Raw genomic sequence first — 18448 nt, 5'->3', positions numbered from 1 at the left:
TTAAGTTTTTTGTGTGTGTTTAAGTGACAAACTAATGTAAACTAAGGTTACAAACAAATAAAACGTATAAAGAGAAAAACTCAATCCTCAATAGAACAAATAAATAATTACAAAAAAACTGCAGGATTTAATAGCACCTTCGCACTGACACACATCTCGACTGATCAGCAGAAAAACAAGGCAGAAGCACGGGTATGCAACACAACTTTATTGAAACTCTTGAAGCAACATCAATTTACAAACAAGGAAACGGGAGCTCATTGAACATAAAATCTTTTTTTAATAACCAAAATGACAGAAGAGAACTGAGAATGGGAAATAAACTCCCAAGGGTTGGACCAGCAGTGGTAGGTGCATTTTTTTATACAAAAAATAACTTATGAAATCTTTCAAGTTTACAGGAATATTGTAAAACATGGCTCGTGTAAACCGATGATTGGATTTACAGCTTAGCTTGTGTTTCTAGACTTAAAAGGATTTATTATTTCCAAATATCAAAGCAGGCATTACTTTGATTTATGAGACAGGAAAAATACCACTGACGGAAAAAAAAAAAAAAAAAAAAAAAGAGAACATGAGTGAGCTGGGGGCAAATGCATGAATTTTGAATTTTTCAGTGTGGTGCAAGTTAATCAGTCACAGTCATTATGAAAAGGCTTTTTCAGGATCTTATCGCCTGAGTGCTGCCTCTCGATACTCCTCTGGGTCCCTGACCAGCTCCCCGCTTGTAGTTCTGTTGGTAACCATCCTTCAGCAACAGAGAAACATAATACAGATATTTTAGAAACAACTCCAACAGACAGCTAGGGCGATATAAATACAATCCATTGTGAAGTCTAAATGCTTCCTTCATACCCGCTGATAATTCCCATTCGAGTAATCCCGAGTTGTGTTGAACTGAGTCTGTCCATAACCAGAGTTTGGAGTGTTGGCAAAAGGAGGACGATAACCATCATAGCCACCTGAAAATAGGAAGACTTTTAACTTAAAATGCTTCTAGAATAAATTAATAAAATAATCTGAGTCTTTAGCCCCTTCCAGACATAAACGTCACTATTCATTATATAATAGACAGATGCACAGTATCACACTCAGGATGATTTTTATTTAAGCCTAGAAATAACTTTTAAACACATTATGCTAATTTAAAAAAATACATCCAATATGTTGACTAACAGAATACTTTATTTGATATTAAATACTTTCCAACTCACCCATACCACTTATTTCTGTCCTATTGAGGTCTACTCAGATCCTATTATGTCTGAATAATCCCATAGCGTAACACCTATGTCACTTTGGTTGTACAGTATATGACTTGAAAAGACCGATGGAGCCAGTGTTGTTTTCTGTCTGAAAATGGCTTCAGTGAAAATAATTAATTCACTTGTGTCTATAAGTTATAAGTTTACCTCTGAATCCATTCGATGATCCTCTGTAGCCATTGATCATGCCCCTGGCATTGCGAGGTCCACCACGGGACATGCCTCTGCTGTTGTAGAAGGCCTGAGGCTGACGGCCGAAGCCTGGGCCCTGCTGGGAAGGCTGCTGATGGCCTCCTGGCTGGTCTTGGGAATGGAAGGCACCAACTACAAAAAAAAAAAAAAAAAAAAAAAATACAGGTCAATCTCCAGTCAAAGTTAACCAAGCAGTAATGAAATAAAAAAATTAGTTTAACTGGAACCAAATCGCAGGAATTACAGCAAAATTAAAAAGTGGGGAAAGAAAAGACTACAAATCTGCCTACCATTCTGCAGTTGTTCTGACTGCATCTCTGTTTGCTCCACAGGATGCGGTGACGGGCTGCTGAAGGCTTGGTTGTAGGTGTTCTGGTATTGGCTGGCCTGGTCCAAAGCTTCCGTCTCACTAGCTGGTGGGACTGGGGCATTGAGGTTGAACACCTGAGGGACCAACAAGGGCCACATTGTGGTGAAACCAAAAGCAGAGGAAAGGTCACACGCTCATTACAAGTAAAGTCCACTACTCAATATTTCCTGGACAAAGCCGCTCCACCACAAACTCATACAACTGCAAACATGAGGACAGTTAAGGACTCTTCAACCACTTACTAATGGAGTTAATGTACTGTATTTTATATTTTGATCTCCCTGGCGCACAGAAAAGTCTTGGAAATACCTGTTTTTTGGCTTTTGTATCTACATGACAGGCCATTGTTAACTAGAATATAAGGTTTTAATACGGTATCATTGTATAACACTAGTGTCATCACAAGGGCCTTACTGTCTGCATTGACTGGAATGGTGCTGCGTTTACATTGATGCCACTGCTGTGAGGAGCTTTGGAAACAGGCTGGAAAACCTGTGTTTGACTGGCAGCTGGGAGAGCTGTGGAGGGTGGAGGCTGCTCCGACGACAAGGACATGGATGTCTGTCAAAGAGAGAAAACACAGGGCACATGGCTTCAAGACTTTTTTCTATCAAAAGCGCTTCATAGTTTATTTAGGCAAAGGTTTCACAATTTAAATGTCCAATTCTGTAAAGAAATATACAGGAGGTGTTTATTAAATATGATGTATTCCGATACACTTTAATTAAACTTAAGACAGGACTAGAGCTGGGTCTCTGTTTATACAGTACGCTTAAACACATCTTGCTTTGGGAAGTAGAAAAGGTGCTTCCACATTGCACAATCCGACATTTGTTGAACACTTTTGCCCAAATAAATAAAATAGTCTGAAATTAGAAGCTTCCTTAATGAGGAATAATCTGATCAAAGAAGAAAACAAGCTGAGAATCTGAACAAGCATCTGATACTACTTGACACATCAAAAGCATTTCTGCTGGTACAATGTTCAAAATGCCTCGATCTGCAGTATAAAATAGGACTTATTACTTTTTTCTCTACCAGAATTTTATTTACTGGCATTTAAGACTTTGAAATATTATTTGGACTTTTCATCTTGGGAAATTCATTCAAGACATTAAATCATTTTGAGAATATAAAAAGCTGGCCTCTCTTTTTAAATAAACTCTTTTATAATTTCAGACCACCCATCTCTTGCCATTTGCCGGTGGATCAGCCTGGAACCAATTTGTCTACTTCCATAACCAGTAAATTAATCTTTTGGTCAATTAATGATACAATGGTACATTAATTTATATATGTGAACATTTACATCCTTTAAGTCACACAGGGAGTCTCTCAATGAACAGTGTGGTTTACCTGGATGGGGTCAATTGCTTCTGTTGGGGGTCGAGGATCGGGCGTGTGTGAGGTCTGATACATGGGGGGTGGACTTGGCGAAACGATAGGAACCTAAAACATGGAGTGTAAAAATGGAGTGTTTGTTTTGTTTAAAATGTCTTCAGGGTCGCTTTTTCACAATCAGTGTTGACCGTTAAAGTTAAGATTACTCACTTGTGTGGGCTCAGGTTGGACAGGAACAGACTTGGGTTGCGATAGCCGGGAATCTGGGTGAATTAAGAGAGGTTTCAGTATTGAGATTTAGTGAACAAGGGAAGCCATTTCAAGTATAATTTTTACACAACACATGAAATCAGTACTAAGTTTCTCTTCAATAAAACGTACCTGGAGAACACACCATCTGTGGTAAGTCCATGTTCTGAGCGGGTTTCATAGGCTGTGCTGAGACAATGGCTGGGTCAATGGGCTGTCCGTCAAACTCCAGCATAGAGTCCTGAAAACAGAGGGAAGATGAGCATCACGCTGCATAGCTGAAGTAAACAGTCGTTCCCCGCACAAAGTCCTCACCTGCATAAAGTTGTACGTTCCCTGCAACTGTGCCATTAAATCCTGAACCACCTGCTTCCTGACTACAGGGTCAGCGGGTGGCACAGGAGACGCTAGGTTCACAGGGTGGGTCTCCATGGAAACGGGGGAAGCCACAGGCAGCACAGGCTGTTGCATGGCACTGACGGCCTGTAAGTGGAGGAGACAGAAGAGGAGAATAAGAAAAGGAACAAGGAATAACTGGAATCTGGTTGAGTGCTCATTTGATGCTTCCTGTGGGTTTATACTCACATCCGGGCTCATCAGTCATCACAGCTGATAATAAAACATCTATTGAGTGCTTTCCAGTATAGCAATGTCTTCATTGACTTTATGTTCTATGTGTTTTCAGTCATTGTCAGTGTAAACTTGCAAGCCAGTAACAATCAGACCAGTATAACAGAGGAAACATACCCAGCAAAAGAAAAACTTAACTAGGCAAAGAAAATGACATGCTGCAAACTTATCAACTGACATCACAACATCTAAAAATTATTCTCAGACACCTGCCTGTACATACTGTGTAGGGCCTATAAAAAAAAAGATTCACCACTCTCTGAAGGAAACTTTGCATGTTTTATTTTTTCACAACTTTGAATCAACAGAAAAACACAGCGATGACCACAGCAAGAAAGAAATAGTAACTGACTGCAGCATGAGCATGCATACAGATGCTTGTGATAAAAAGAAAAATCTTGACATTTAATCTTGACTATACATTGTGTTAGGGCTGGCAACAAATGTTCCCATCTACACCTATTTGCTTACTCAGTAATAAAACACTTCACTAAAGCCTTTCTGAATAAAGAAAAAGCTATCACAACCCTCACTTGAACTGATTGTCAGTAATAACAATAGTGGAAAATTGGACCCAATGTCTGACAAATATTTGTCAATAATAAGTGAACAAAAAAAATTGACAACAAAGTATGAACATCTGATATGACACAGTGACATAACTAATCTGAACATCAACATAACCAGTTTGAACATGACATCGAAGGGAATGCAGATGTCAGGTGATAACAGTCCAAAGCTCTCACCAATACATTGCTTATTTAGGCAACGTGCATCAAAACAAGAGTTTTTCACAATGTCATTTTTGTTGAGTGAAACATTTTGCTATTCATTTTGTGGCTGCATCCACTGTATGAAAAATATTTCACATACTTCAGAACTTAACTGCATGCAGAATCTCAATCTACAAGCAATAAACTATAAACAGATAGTTTGAAAGGGTTTGGACATCTTTGGAATCACAGTTTTTTTAAGTTACAAAATGATTTTAACTCGTTTTTAAATTGTTCTTGTTAGATATGTATACATTTCCACTGAAATACCTAAAATAGCAACATCAAATCAGACTATCAAAATGGAGGCCATTTAAAGCCAAATTAAGAAGCATAAAATAGGAAAAAGATCATCTCAGAAAGCCAAATCCCTGCGGCATACCTCTGTTTCTGTGGTCCACTCATCCCCCTGCTCCTTCTCACTGTAAGCGCCTTCTGGAATGAACTGTCTGTTTATAAACTGGAGGGAAAAAAACAAAACGTAAACACGATGCTAAAAAATCGATTTATATTTAACTAAAAGACTTCACTGGTCGGGGAAAATTGACCTCACCTCTGTTGTTTCCACCGCAATGGGCTCCACAAACTCCTCAATGATTTCAGTTTCTGCAATAAGAAACTGAACTTAGAGAAAGCAGTGCTGGTTTCTTTATTGTTTGATTCCAATAGATTTTTTTTTAAAAGACAGTTTCATGCAGCATAACTTAAAGAGATTGGTCAGGACCTGGATCAACAGTCTGCTCTTCTGTGTCTAACGATTCAGCTGCTGCTGCCAGTGCTGCTGCTGCTGAGGTGGGCTCTTCTTCCTCTTCCTCCTCACACACTCCGTTTTGGTGAGGTGGAACCCGGTCAAAGTATCCGCTCAGCAGAATCTGGTCCAAAGTGTCTTTCAGTGCCTTGTCTAGCAGAGGAACAACAGAGTCAACTATTTATTGGAAGGTCAAGCCATGGAAGCAGACATCCACATAGTCACAATAATCAAACTAGTATTATTCTGTGAGCTTTGAAACTTTACATTTCTAACCAAGGTGGATGTGGTTATGTCTTATGTCTATAATAGTCAACTCAATCCAGCAACCGTTTTATACACAGACCTTTTTACAACTGTTAAAACTAACGCACTTTGGAATATTTATGTAACAAAAAGAAGAAGAAAAAAAAAAAGAAAAGAAAAAAAGGAAAAAATAATTGCGTTCATCAAGGATCCCATTTGAGCAACAGTTAAGAAAATACTGTATGTTTCTGGGCCTTCAATGCCAAATTGCCATAATGCAATGGTCAACTGAAAACCATGGCAACATCAACATTAATTGCAAGAAAAAGTTTAAGGCCAGATTAGAAATTACTTCAGAAATATGCAACTAGTAGAAACAATCCTTTTTCCACCACTGTGGACAATAAAGATACATTATATTGTCTATGATATAAGAGCCCTCAAGTTAAAGCATTTCTACATTCGCTTCTTCAGGCAAAGCAGGACAATGTTATATCGTTTACTGCCTCAGGCCAAGAGGTCCTAACTTAGGGGGAAAAGAGTTGGCTGGTGTTGATAAAGTGAACTGGGTCACCACCAGTATCCTATTGTAGCTCCAGAGATCTGACCAGTGGAACCACAGGCGACAGGGCCACTGGCACCCTGCCCCACTGCTGAGTCAGGATAAGCCCACACTGCTCAGCCCCCAAGCAGAATGCAGCAGTGCGAGACCTGAGGCCAGATCGCTGAGAATGCAGTACACCCATATCCCCAAACCCTGATTATTCACATCAGAGCACTGCACACATGCGGCATAACAAAATACAATGTACACGCAACATTAGCATATTAAGACTTATTAATGGCCTGAAGTTACTTGTTTTTGTTGTGAGCTTTTGCAATATATCTAGCGTGCCTTGGGATCATTCAAAAGTATCAAGCAAAGCATTTATGGCCAGCTTCAACACAAGAAAAACACTTGTTGATGACCGCTGTGTCATCCAGCATCTAAAATCAATGTCCTGTCAACAATTGTCACCACCCGCTGGGCATATAAAGGAAGCCAGTTTGTCATGAATGAAAAAAGTAATTTTGCTATTAATTACAGTAATGCTCCCAAACTACTCATTCATTATTAATTCGACTTACATGTTGTTCCAACCACAGCCTTGTCCTTCCCTTCCAGCAGGTCCCAGAGGTGCACAGATGCTTCTTCATACTGGTCAACCAACCTGCAAGTGAAGACATAAGTTGTTCAGACCTTTGTTTAAAAAAGGAAAGGGAAAGAAGAAGAAGTATTTTGCATCTCAAATTGCCACCAGGCCTGAGACCTACCTGACGTTTTGATCCCGTTCTGGCCCCATTAACTTGTAGAACTCATCAAAAGCTGTGAGGTCTGCGTCTGTCAGCAGTGGTGAGCCGCTGACTCCCTGCTTCAGGTCCTGCCGCACCACCTCGTCTCCCAGCCGGTCCAGGAGGAACTGCAGCTCCAGAACCGTCTTCAGCCTCCTCTGCTCCGCCTCCTCCCGCTGGAGCTGCTCGCGCCGGGCAGACTTCTTCACCACCTTCTGGATCTAATGACAATATGGAAATGAAGTCCAGTTACTAAAAGTCCAGCTGGAGGACACTCTGAGGGAACTTGACAGACAAGCAGAGTCCTTACATCTTGTCCCAGTGTGATGAACGTCTTCTGCAAGTCTTTTGCAAATTCTAAGTTATTCATGATTTCTTGGTATTTGAGGAGAGCCTCCTAAAAAGAAGAAAAGGGGTTACACACTGTTTGTAAGAGTTACAGGATTATGTGTGGCTAAGTAGAAACGATGAGGGCTTCACGGTACTCACAAGTTGGTCCTGATTGAGACGCTCCCCGTTATTCTTCCTGACTTGATAATCATCCAGTTTGCCCTGTAATAGAACATTCAGAATGGGGCAAAACAGTTCTGAATTAAAAAATTAAGATTTTATTCCAATGCTTTAGCTGATCAGCTATGGTGGAAAACCAGTCATGGCTTATATTTTATACAGAAGAAATTAAACTACATGTTATCAGTTAGGCCCTTAAAAAAGGCTGGCAATAGCACACACCTTTTTCTTTTCCATGTTGCGGGACTTCTTGTCGATGATACCCAACACTTGCTTCAACACTTCGGACTGTCCACCTAGTCCAAAATTGCCCATCGATCCTGGAGCGGATCCCACTTCTGGGCTGGCCGACGGCCCTGTCCCATTTGAATTCATCACTGAGGGCATCTGGAAATTAAAGTGTGAAGAGTTAACTTCTGGCTGTAAAAAGAAGATGCCTTTATGAAAGAAGGATTATTCGCTTGAAACTTGTCAAAACAGTCATTGGACAGACTATTAAAAAAGTCAATAACTGCTGCATAAACTATTGAAAGCAAAGCAGTGTCATGGCATTAGGGCAACAATTACTCTCATTATCGATTAATTTGCCAATTATTCTCTCTGTTTAATTAATGATCCAGTCTCTAGACTGACATATAGTAATATCAATGCAACAATCACATACTCTGGATCAGTATCACTGCAGATTGTTTGTAAATGTCATTTTGCATTTCATGAATTCAGGCCTGACTCAGCTTTTAGTGCCAAAGAAATCTATGGCCCTGTGTTAACTACAGAAATGATTCCAATGAGTTTCACGAAGTGAAGTACACAGATAAATTTGGTATCAGGGGAGAGTAGGTAGGATCGATGCATCATTACAAAATAGTTAAATATGTTCATCAGCATTTCCCAAAGCACTATATTAAAACAGCTTGTTTTTGTTGTTGTTTTAACAAACCAACAGTTTAAAACCCAAAGGGCATCAGTTTGACAAACAAACTCAAAGTTTCCAATGGAGAACCTGGAATTCCTTCAAAATTGACAAATTATTTTAATTGTTAATCAGAATTGTTATTGGTACATTTACTTCTGCCAGTCGACCAGTAGATTGTTCAACTAATGGTGTCAAGTTCTAGATGATAAATTGTCAGATTGAATGCCACAATCACATCAATAACATGTCACTGAGATATTAACTATGTTAACTCTGGGTCTGGTAATAAATAGCACATGCAAAACATATATAACTATATAACTACTACAGGTGGTGCATCATAAGTGTAATCTAACGATGTATAAAATGAAGTATGACTAGCTTTGTAACAAAACAGGGTACTGGTCAGACTACATCCGTAAGATCCCAAACCATTTCATCGCAGGAACTGTTTAACTTTGATTCAAACTGTGCGTAAACTGGAGCGACACGGTTTTTCTCCTAACAAAAATTACACATTCAATTCACCTACAAAGCAGCGTCTTTGGTTTCAAGCTATATGGTCCTTGGCAGTGCAGTGGTACGCTAGCCGGTGTTATCTTTGAGGTTCGGTAAAATGGCCCTGGCCGCACTACCGTTAGCAGAGACCATTGCACTTAGCATCTTCACGCAGTGCTAGCGCGAGGTTTGTCTGGTAGCAACAGCAGCGCGTGCTTACCAGGCGCCGGCCGGGGAGCAGCGTTACCTTTGACCGCGCGAGTCCTACTTAACCCACCTTGATGTTTTGTATCCACAGGGGAGCTTGTAGGCGAAGTATACAAAGCGGTCTTGTTGTTATTGTTGTTGTGTTGCTTTATATTCTGTTTCACTTTAATGTGGGATCCGCCCCGCCGGCCTCACCGACAACTGAGACGGTGCGCGAGACGGAGAAACTCTTTATAAAGGAGAAGGTCCGTTTTCAGCTGTCGAAGATTTGCCTAAATACATACAACTACAAAAACAAATCTTAACACAGCACAAGTTCATTAAGAACAAATTGACCATATGTAACACAGACGTGTTAATTCAATTGCTTAAGCACAATTTTATATTTTCATAATTAAACAGTAAAAGTTTTTATTTGTGGGCAGGCAAAATAGTGAACAGCCTCTTGGCAGAAAATCTGCACAATCATTAGCTTTGATTAGGCTACTCTCTCTCTATCCTATCCATATGCCATACATACAGCCCTTTTCTGCAGCAGCTGTAAGCATTGGCATGTGTTTTACAGCTGTCTCCCCACATAACCAGTCCAACAATAGATGATTGTACCATCTTTGGCACAGAATTTTAAAGTTCAAGTTCAACAGGGGCATTTAATTATATGAAGATGGCTGTCACTAGCACAGCTTCAAAAAGTTAAAGTGAAGTTAAAGTTGCACTTTTTATTTAGAAAAATAGACTTAGACTGGAAATCATACATTTTGTAAAACTTTTTTTAGAGTCTGAATACCAATGGCTTCATTGTCGGGGACTGCTTAAGTAGTTCATTATATTATTAAAATTAAAACTAAATGTACATATGACAAATAAAAGTAATTTGAACACTACCAAAACCAACATATGGATATTTAAGGCTGAAGCTGTCAGCAAAGAACCAATGAAACTAATAATTATAATAACAATAATCAACTCTTAACAGGTACAGGTTATTGAGATTTCTGAGTAGGTCCAATACTAAAATAGCAGGCACATTGGATGGCATAAATAAAATAAAAGGGAAATTTAACAAATATCTGTCTAGGTTGAACTTTTCCGTTTGATATGATTATTTGAAGATGTTTCATCGTTGTTAGAATTTTTGGAAAGCTGTAAAAGCCCAAAGGTTCCCGGCATCCATTGCCAGCATTTTAAAGTAATTTTGAGAGGTTAAAGAAATTGAATTATTATAGTAAAACTCTGTTCTCCCTTTTGGAGAAATGCATTAATTTATTTTAAGTCAAGATTGATGTGTGTTTGACCACTGAAGATTATAATTGCTATAATATAATAGAGTTGCTTGTTTATATACCCACAACAGTAGGGGAAATACGAGTACCACATATTTACAAAAAAAAAAATTCAATTATGAATTATTGTATATACAGTATAAAGTAGCTGTACTGTACACTAACATAACTTGTGGTAATTGCAGTAACATAGATGTGTACATGTGGATTAAAGACCTAAGCAGAGTTATCAAGTCATGTCTATGAATCAACATTTATTTAGCATTATATTTTCAAGAACATACAAGTTAGCTCCAAACATATTTACAGTATATAGAAGTATCACCAAGGTTGACACACTTTTCAGTACACTTCTCATACAATATATATTTTTTTAAATATACTGTATATTAATATAATCAGCTGTGTGAACACAAGTAGATGGTCATGATACCTGCAAGATTAAAACTGGTTTTAGAGATCATGTCATTGATGGTCAATGCTGGGGCGCTCGTGGTGTAGTGGTCCACCGAGGCCCAGTCCTCCTCGCATCAGACCTGGTTTGAATCCAACCTGTGGTCGTTCACTGAATGTCATTAACCTATATACCCCATTTCATCTCTGTCTCTATGCATTATCAATTAAAGCTGTGAAAACGCAGAAAAAAAGAAGAAATTAATGGGCAATGCTGATGACTGCAACTAAATTGTTTTCCCTACTTACAACTGTAGGTGGCAGTAAAACCTAGCAGTGCAATACAGTAAAACTGGCTGGAGAGAAATTAAGCTTATGTGTATCCTCTGCTTGCCTTTAAACCTAACGTTCATGTTCAATACATTGACTGACAAAAGTAAAACAATTAGGTCAGCGGTTATTTCACACTCAGCTCATGTGCACAAAGACACTGAATCAATAATTTAATAGATCTGTGATTTTCTTTTCCAATAAAATTGGGACTTCTAACATGTTGTTTTTATTTCAGCTTCACCTCACCAGCATATCTGTTTCTATAAAAGAATCAACTGACCATATGGACGTGAAAGCAGCTTTCTTTTGTTTTGCCAAATACAGGAAGCAGTTAACATGGCTGCGCAGCGTTTTGATTGCACTGTTCCATTGAAAGTGTTTTCTTTCAGGGATAATACTGATTAAGGGAGGATCCCGAGGGCAAGTGAAGCTCTCTTTCAACGAGTGACTCATTTCCGCAGCCTGCTGTGTTTCAATCAAACAACAACACTGAACACAGTCCATCAGCCATTCTGTAAAAGAATTCCAGGGTGGTTCCTCGTCTGACCTTTGACACCTTACTCTGTTACATTTTAATACTAACAACGAATCAGACAGTTCTTCAATTTGTACCAATGAGGTAACAGTGCACAATTAAACATTCATACCTTTGTAGAACTGTAACAGTTTAAGAGGAGGATTTTGAAACAGATGCCAATTACCACTTCACTACAGGCAGGAAGTGGTCGGTTTTTCTATTGCTGTTCCAGAGTGTGTGCTATCAAAGAGGCAACAATGGGTCCAGAGTCCTCTTATTTCAGGAAACAGGCCTGCAAGCCTGTGTCCACATAGTTCATGATGTATGGATATTGGATTACTATCGTTGTTTCGCTAATAATAAGGAAAACATTAAACGGGAAATATCTAATGACTTAGCAAGGTGGTGGGATATTTGTTGTATATCCTGCAACAGCCGTGGCTACAAGAACTTCTACTTTATCTACATGATCTTTTCCACATGATGAGAGAAAGGACCACTTATTTTTACCTGCCCTCAAATTCCAAAATGCTTTCAACTCCAAAATGCTCTCAGTACCAAACACTGCATAACAGGAAGTTGGACATGAGTGACACCACTTCCCAAAAGGTCATCCACATTATTAACTGTTTGCTCTCCAAATTCTATTTGAGACTGGAATAAAATTGGAAAACAAAATTGCCTGTGCGGCCCCAAACATAATGATAAATAATTTATTTGAATTGAGACATGAAGCATGCAATTCTAGTGATCTTTTAGGAAGCCTGAATACACATATAAGAGTTCTAATGGTGCGCTCTAAGCCTTGTTACTATCAGACTGAACCATCTGGAACCGACCTGCCTATCTAAAGCCATGAGAGGTGTGCCAATGCCATCATCATGCATTGGAGGGGGTGTAGGGGAGGAAGTGAATGCAGTGTGTACCAACCCCCCAGGAAAGCTTCATCTCTGCATGCCAGTTGCACATCCTCTGGGCTTTCTCAGTCAACTCCACAGGAAGTAGCGGATGACTTGGGTGTCATATCAGCGCTGACTTTCCCTTTTCCTGCTTCTCGTCTCATCATAAATTTGCTCTTGAGATCTGTGTTATATTGTGCAACATGACATTTGAGAGGTATTGAGACATCATGGTAGCAATGTGTCATTTTGATTAAGCTCTTCTAACCCCAAATACTTTTTATTACAAAGACTTTTGTGCAAGCGAACCCACTAAACTTTAATTCAAATTATATAGACATCAAATATGGCAAACTGAACATAAAATATCATGTTGTAAAAAAATATATATTTAATGTGTTAGAAATGTGGAGTGTGATATACATTGAATGAACTGCTGGATGATGCTGAATATACAGACTGCATGATGATCAAAAGCTACAGAGTATACCACGTGGGGAGATTGCAACAAGGATTGGCTACGATGTCTAATACAAAAGGGAAGGGAAAGGGAAGATGTAGACCCCCCTTTTGACCTAAATTATGGTTCACGTGTTTGTCATTTTTAATATAAATTAAGACTAAGACTAGACAGCCACCTTAGCCCCTCGCACTGTGCCGTTGTGTTGTACAAAGACACCAGGGGAAAATCTTGCTGTAAACATGTCTCTCATTTGAAGGATATGGAGTTTTATCTCTGCTTTATGTGCAGCTGGCACTCAATGCAGTGCCACGCTCACCTTGCTTCCGGGCCCTCTCAGCTTGGTATCTGTCCAGTGAGCCTGCACAGTCCAAAGACTGTCAAGCCCCGGGACTCATTCATCCTGAAATAAGAGTTACCCTGAGATTCTACTCCGCTGCATCTGGCTGAGGAGCTTACTGAGGCTGCTGCTGGAGTTTGGGTGCTTTATCTCCCTGGCCAGTCCAACTGCTGTGTGTGTCCCGCCCTCCTGCAGACAGCCCCAAGACATTGGCAGCAGATAAGAAGAAGAAGAAGAAGGGCCCACAGCCGCTCTGGGTTTGAAAAGGAGAAAGGCACTATGGGGACACTATGTAGAAATATCCTTGCATTCATTCATTACAGAGACCACTTTCAAAAGATCTTATTTTTTGGATACTTTATAGCAGTTTCTCTCTTCTACCATTTTACTAAGTAGGTCTGTTATAGTTCAAGAGCTCTTTAGAGGCCTTTACTGTTCGTTTTACTGTGGGACAAGTTACAATTTTATCCTGACTAATATTATGAGACTTGGTGATCGCATGTAAAACTTTGCACTCCAACCTCCAACCTGAATAGTTCTAATCATTCTGGAAACACCTATGTGGGTAACCGTGCCATTTAACCTACAATAACTGTTATTAATAATATATATCAGGCAAAAATGTTTTGTAAGCTATACACAAATCAAAGTGACTAACACCTATTTACTTTTTAAATAAATGTAGGCTAGTGAAGCAAAAAGTGCAAGATTTCCATCCGAACTATTGGAAGTGGAAGTTAAAATGTGTTAGCCTATACATTAGTCAACCCACACTTTTTTTGTGTGTAGGCTATTATGGCTTAGGCTCATCTATTACTCATCTCAATAGTTACTTATTTCTTAATAATGAATTAAGTCCGTTAGGCCTATTTCCTTGTGAGAAAGGGGCCTACCCATAAACAAACAACTTTTCAACATATTTCATACATTCCTTTGCTTACAAGGGAAGTAATGAGACCCGCTCTCATCATGCACAGGGCCCTACAGCCTACTTATTATATCACGCCGCTCTTTATCTTTTTGTCCTATCGGCACTTTGGTCAAGCAGCGCAGCCTATAATGAACTCATTAGTCTCAGTCACGACCCAACTCCTCCACGCCTGACAGAGCGCCGCGCTGGGCAGTGTGCAGTGTTTGGCTGTCGCTTTAAGACCGATTTCCCCCCATTGTCAAACAGTCGTGAGCAGGAAGAGGGAAACGAAAGCTGAGACCGAGGCGGCCCGACGTATTTAAACACGGTGGTGTAGCCTGCATGGAGGAGGAGCGCGTCTGTCCACAGCGCATGGAGACAGCAGACCCCTGCGCACTGACCGTCTGATCGGACTGATGGTGTTTGGATTTAGATGAGGGACAGTCATCAAAGTCGCTGCAGGGAGATACACATTCACGTGAGAGACATGGAAGTGTCACGGCGGGTTATTGCCTCAGGAAATGATGACAGTGTCATCCGCGCTTAGCTGCTTAGAGCGAACATTTCTTCTCTTGCGGCCATTTCCACAATTGCTTATTAATTTGACAGACAAAAAAGCCTCACCCCGGGGTAACTAAGTGGCGTCTTGGAGGCTGTGGGAGCAGGTGCAGCGCGTCCTGGCTGTGGACTCTGAATTCTAATCTGGATCAGGCTGGACATTCTATTATACTGATGGCATCCGCTATAGAGAGGAAGACAATGGAAGCCAATGAGTAAGTAGCTTTGGTATTAAGTGGAAATAACATTTTTATTCTGATATTTAAAATTAAGATGATTCCTTGATGTGAAAGCCAAACTGTCACACGTGCAACAACTGCATATGACTGATAGCATGAGGTCAGGAGCCTCCTGCTTTTTGGAAAGGTTCATGTCCAAGAGCAGATTGATGCTGTTGTTTTTAGTGTGTCTGTGTGTGTTTCACACAACACATGAAGTGTCCCAAAGGTTGATTATTTGTTGTTAAGCTGATTGTTTCACTGTCATTGTACAAGTGAGTCCAAGATGGACAGATTAAAATCAGTGGACCAACAAATGGCAGCGCAAGATCATTATGGAAGTCTGGGCTTTTTGGGATATTATTTTGACATGTTTCGAAATATAAGCAAATCAATCATATTGTATTTTACGGGTAGTTTAATTATTAATTTTGAGCTAAAACAAAGAGTTCATTAATAAATAAGTCAAGCACAGAAAATGTATCTGAACTATTTCAATAAGCCATTAATCGTATGCAAAGCAAAAATGCCCCTACATTCCCTAGAGTCTGATTCTCAATTGTTTCTTATGACATTAGATTATATGAGCAGAATGTCATTTTCAGGAAATTGTGCTACATGTTTAACTATTTTTAAAGACTCAATAATTAATTGATTTTTTTTTAAAAAGTGCACTTATAACAGTCCAAGAATATTGAATTTTCTAACCAGGGTTCTCTCTGTTCCAGGGAGCCAGTGGATGAGGTGCTCCAGATGCCACCGTCTCTGCTGAACTGTGGTGGGTGTCAGCAGAGCATAGGTGACAGATTCTTCCTGAAGGCCATCGAGCAGTACTGGCACGAGGACTGCCTGAGCTGTGACCTGTGTGGCTGTCGGCTCGGGGAGGTGGGCCGCAGGCTCTACTACAAGCTGGGAAGGAAACTGTGTCGAAGAGACTACCTCAGGTTGGTATACCATGGTGTAATGTTGTGATTCATTTAACCAAACAGTTTACGCTATCACGAGACACTGCTTAACAACAGTAAAGTGTCATAAGAGTCAAAGTGATTGCAGTGTGATTTATATTATTCAAAAGTTGTCTGAATTTTTTTGTTATCAATTCCAATTAAAAGACTTGATATATATTTCTGTAGCCAAAGCTTGATAGTGTATTCCTCTGTGCTGCATGACATGTTCCTTAATTAAAACAAACGTGACCTTAAGGTTATTTTGAGTCAATCCCACATACACTGGTGCTATAAACCCTCACAAGTACACCAAATGTATAAATCAGCAGCTGAAAATAGTCCCCGACAAATATAGGACCTACTGTTTACAATGGTTTTAGTAATACTTGCTTAATTACCACAGTGCCCATCTTTTTTAGAAATGAAAAAAAAAATATTAAAGTGTATATAAATCCAAAAAGGTTAATTTAGTCTACGGTGATAAATGAACTTGAATGTTCTTGTATAGCAGTTAACCTGTCAAGTTACTAAGAGTTAATACAAGTCTGTATACAAGAACATTAAAGTTAAACTGTATATTGTTGACACATTCTTAAGGATTTACATCTTCAACAAAAATGAGCTCAAGACAATGCAGAGAAGAATGTGTTAACAAGTAGGGAAATGTAGAATATTGCCAGCCTGATCCTCTAAAGAAGTGTGGGAAACCCCTAACAGGTCATCAGTGAATGTTATCAAGAATGAGTGAATGTTACATCTCTCCCTCTCAATAACGTTGATGTCTTCTTTTACGCTCAGGCTTTTCGGTCAGGACGGTCTCTGTGCCTCCTGTGAGAAGAGGATCCGAGCATTTGAGATGACGATGCGCGTGCGGGACAAGGTTTACCATCTGGAGTGCTTCAAGTGTGCCGCCTGCCAGAAGCACTTCTGCGTGGGCGACCGCTACCTGCTCATCAACTCAGACATTGTGTGCGAGCAGGACATTTTTGAGTGGACCAAACTCAACAACAACAACATGGTTTAGAAAGACTCTCTCTGCCTTTTTCCCCACTGGCACTGACACAAGACAATGAAACATGGATAAACAGACATGTTGTAGCCGGTGCAGGCTTTAACATGCATATGTCATTGATCTGGAATCTTTTAAATGCAATAGGAGAGGCAAAAACTCAGCACAGCTCTCTGGTGGAGACTAATGAAGAATATCAGCAATAATAGAAAGCTTTTACTCAGAGGCTTCATGAATGCAAAAAAAAGTTAAAGACTAAAAATACTTAAACATTCAAAAATAGTTGTTTATTATATACACTGGAATTTTAGCAATGTTTTAAGTTTCTTGCTGTCAAACACTGTTGCATGTTCAATAAGAATTTCAGTTAGGTTTTATTTTACGGGTCGATCACTTCATGGGAATAACTACTGTTATTTGGTATTAATAATAGATAATTAATAATAGATAAAATAAGAAAGGGAACTGCCAAAAATTCTAGTAAATATTTACTTATTTTTCATTCATTATTGGAAGCTCCATATTTGTTTAATTGTATGCTTGCTTGAAGACAAATTTACCAGGCATTTGCATGTTCATCTTACCTGCTGCACTGACAAGACTTAAGACTCTGTCTCTATTTTATTATTATATTATTTGAATAGTTTACCAGATTATCATAATATAAATGGAATATAATATCCATTTAGAAAAGTCCTGATCAGAATGATTGCACTGTATTTCCAGGTTGAACTGGTGGCGCCCTCTAGTGATTGAGGGAACCCATGCATACTTACTTATTTTACCGACTTTGGAGATGTTTCCGGCGTCTCTTTTGTAATTGTTGCAACTCTCTGGACATGCACCCAATTTTGGGGGATATTTACATGTACATTTATGAAATAAATTACAATTTAGAGAAACAGTGATAAGCATTGGTGTAAGGGTATTCCTGGTAGTTACAAATAAACCTGAAATCCATGCAATTAAAGGAATTTTAAAAGAATGATTTAAACCAACTCCAACAGACTGTGACCCACATTTATATCACCCACGAAGTCTAAGTTGCATATACATCTAATTGTGGTATGCAAACAGCTTTGGAACACTTCAAATATAAAGGAGAATACTATAGATTGTGGATGTTTTTATGAAATAACAGTAGATCCTTATGGTATGAGCCAGGCCCGACCACACAAATTTCCAGTCACTTGGCCCCCTTTACTCATGCTGTACTTGTATGAATGTGTGTGAATGTGCTGATTCCTACCAAACACACACATGTATTTGGAGAGAGTCTAAGTATATCTTATCAATTGTGAAGT

The 18448-nt window shown here is 39.3% G+C and overlaps 2 protein-coding genes across 4 annotated transcripts; one reads left to right on the top strand and one right to left on the bottom strand.

Annotated features, from left to right (window-relative positions):
• Positions 1-193: 193 nt before the first annotated feature.
• Positions 194-9486, bottom strand: caprin1b (cell cycle associated protein 1b). 3 transcript variants are annotated; one of them, XM_080027994.1, is made up of 18 exons: positions 9348-9486; positions 7879-8043; positions 7636-7698; positions 7457-7543; positions 7129-7367; positions 6943-7025; positions 5545-5721; positions 5374-5426; positions 5203-5280; positions 3733-3900; positions 3550-3658; positions 3379-3431; positions 3184-3276; positions 2242-2388; positions 1748-1910; positions 1413-1589; positions 856-962; positions 194-748 (listed from the first exon to the last, which is right to left on the bottom strand). In XM_080027994.1, the coding sequence occupies exons 2-18, from the start codon at positions 8041-8043 to the stop codon at positions 662-664; spliced, it is 2049 nt and encodes a 682-aa protein (XP_079884120.1). In that variant the 5' UTR covers positions 9348-9486; the 3' UTR covers positions 194-661. The 3 variants fall into 3 exon arrangements, with proteins under 3 accessions (XP_079884120.1, XP_079884121.1, XP_079884122.1); XM_080027995.1 differs by having other exon boundaries at positions 1748-1901; XM_080027996.1 differs by lacking the exon at positions 856-962.
• Positions 9487-14761: 5275 nt separating this feature from the next.
• On the top strand, positions 14762-18008 carry lmo2 (LIM domain only 2 (rhombotin-like 1)). The gene is made up of 3 exons (XM_080027999.1): positions 14762-15185; positions 15917-16132; positions 16934-18008. The coding sequence occupies exons 1-3, from the start codon at positions 15145-15147 to the stop codon at positions 17157-17159; spliced, it is 483 nt and encodes a 160-aa protein (XP_079884125.1). The 5' UTR covers positions 14762-15144; the 3' UTR covers positions 17160-18008.
• The last annotated feature ends 440 nt before the right edge of the window (positions 18009-18448 follow it).

The sequence above is a fragment of the Ammodytes marinus genome, assembly GCF_949987685.1.
Source record: "Ammodytes marinus genome assembly, chromosome: 5".
Taxonomy (NCBI): domain Eukaryota; kingdom Metazoa; phylum Chordata; class Actinopteri; order Uranoscopiformes; family Ammodytidae; genus Ammodytes; species Ammodytes marinus.
The sequence above is the reverse complement of the archived record's forward strand: the minus strand, read 5'-3'. Positions and strand labels throughout refer to the sequence as shown.

Excerpts from the sequence above, each read along its gene's own strand:
- caprin1b (XM_080027994.1), bottom strand. The coding sequence starts at position 8,043 with ATGCCCTCAGTGATGAATTCAAATGGGACAGGGCCGTCGGCCAGCCCA. Across the intron at positions 3,432-3,549 it reads ACAGATGGTGTGTTCTCCAG|ATTCCCGGCTATCGCAACCC; the intron begins GTACGTTTTATT and ends TAATTCACCCAG. Across the intron at positions 1,911-2,241 it reads CATTCCAGTCAATGCAGACA|GTCCCTCAGGTGTTCAACCT; the intron begins GTAAGGCCCTTG and ends TGGCCCTTGTTG.
- lmo2 (XM_080027999.1), top strand. The coding sequence starts at position 15,145 with ATGGCATCCGCTATAGAGAGGAAGACAATGGAAGCCAATGA. Across the intron at positions 15,186-15,916 it reads AAGACAATGGAAGCCAATGA|GGAGCCAGTGGATGAGGTGC; the intron begins GTAAGTAGCTTT and ends TCTCTGTTCCAG. Across the intron at positions 16,133-16,933 it reads TGTCGAAGAGACTACCTCAG|GCTTTTCGGTCAGGACGGTC; the intron begins GTTGGTATACCA and ends TTTTACGCTCAG.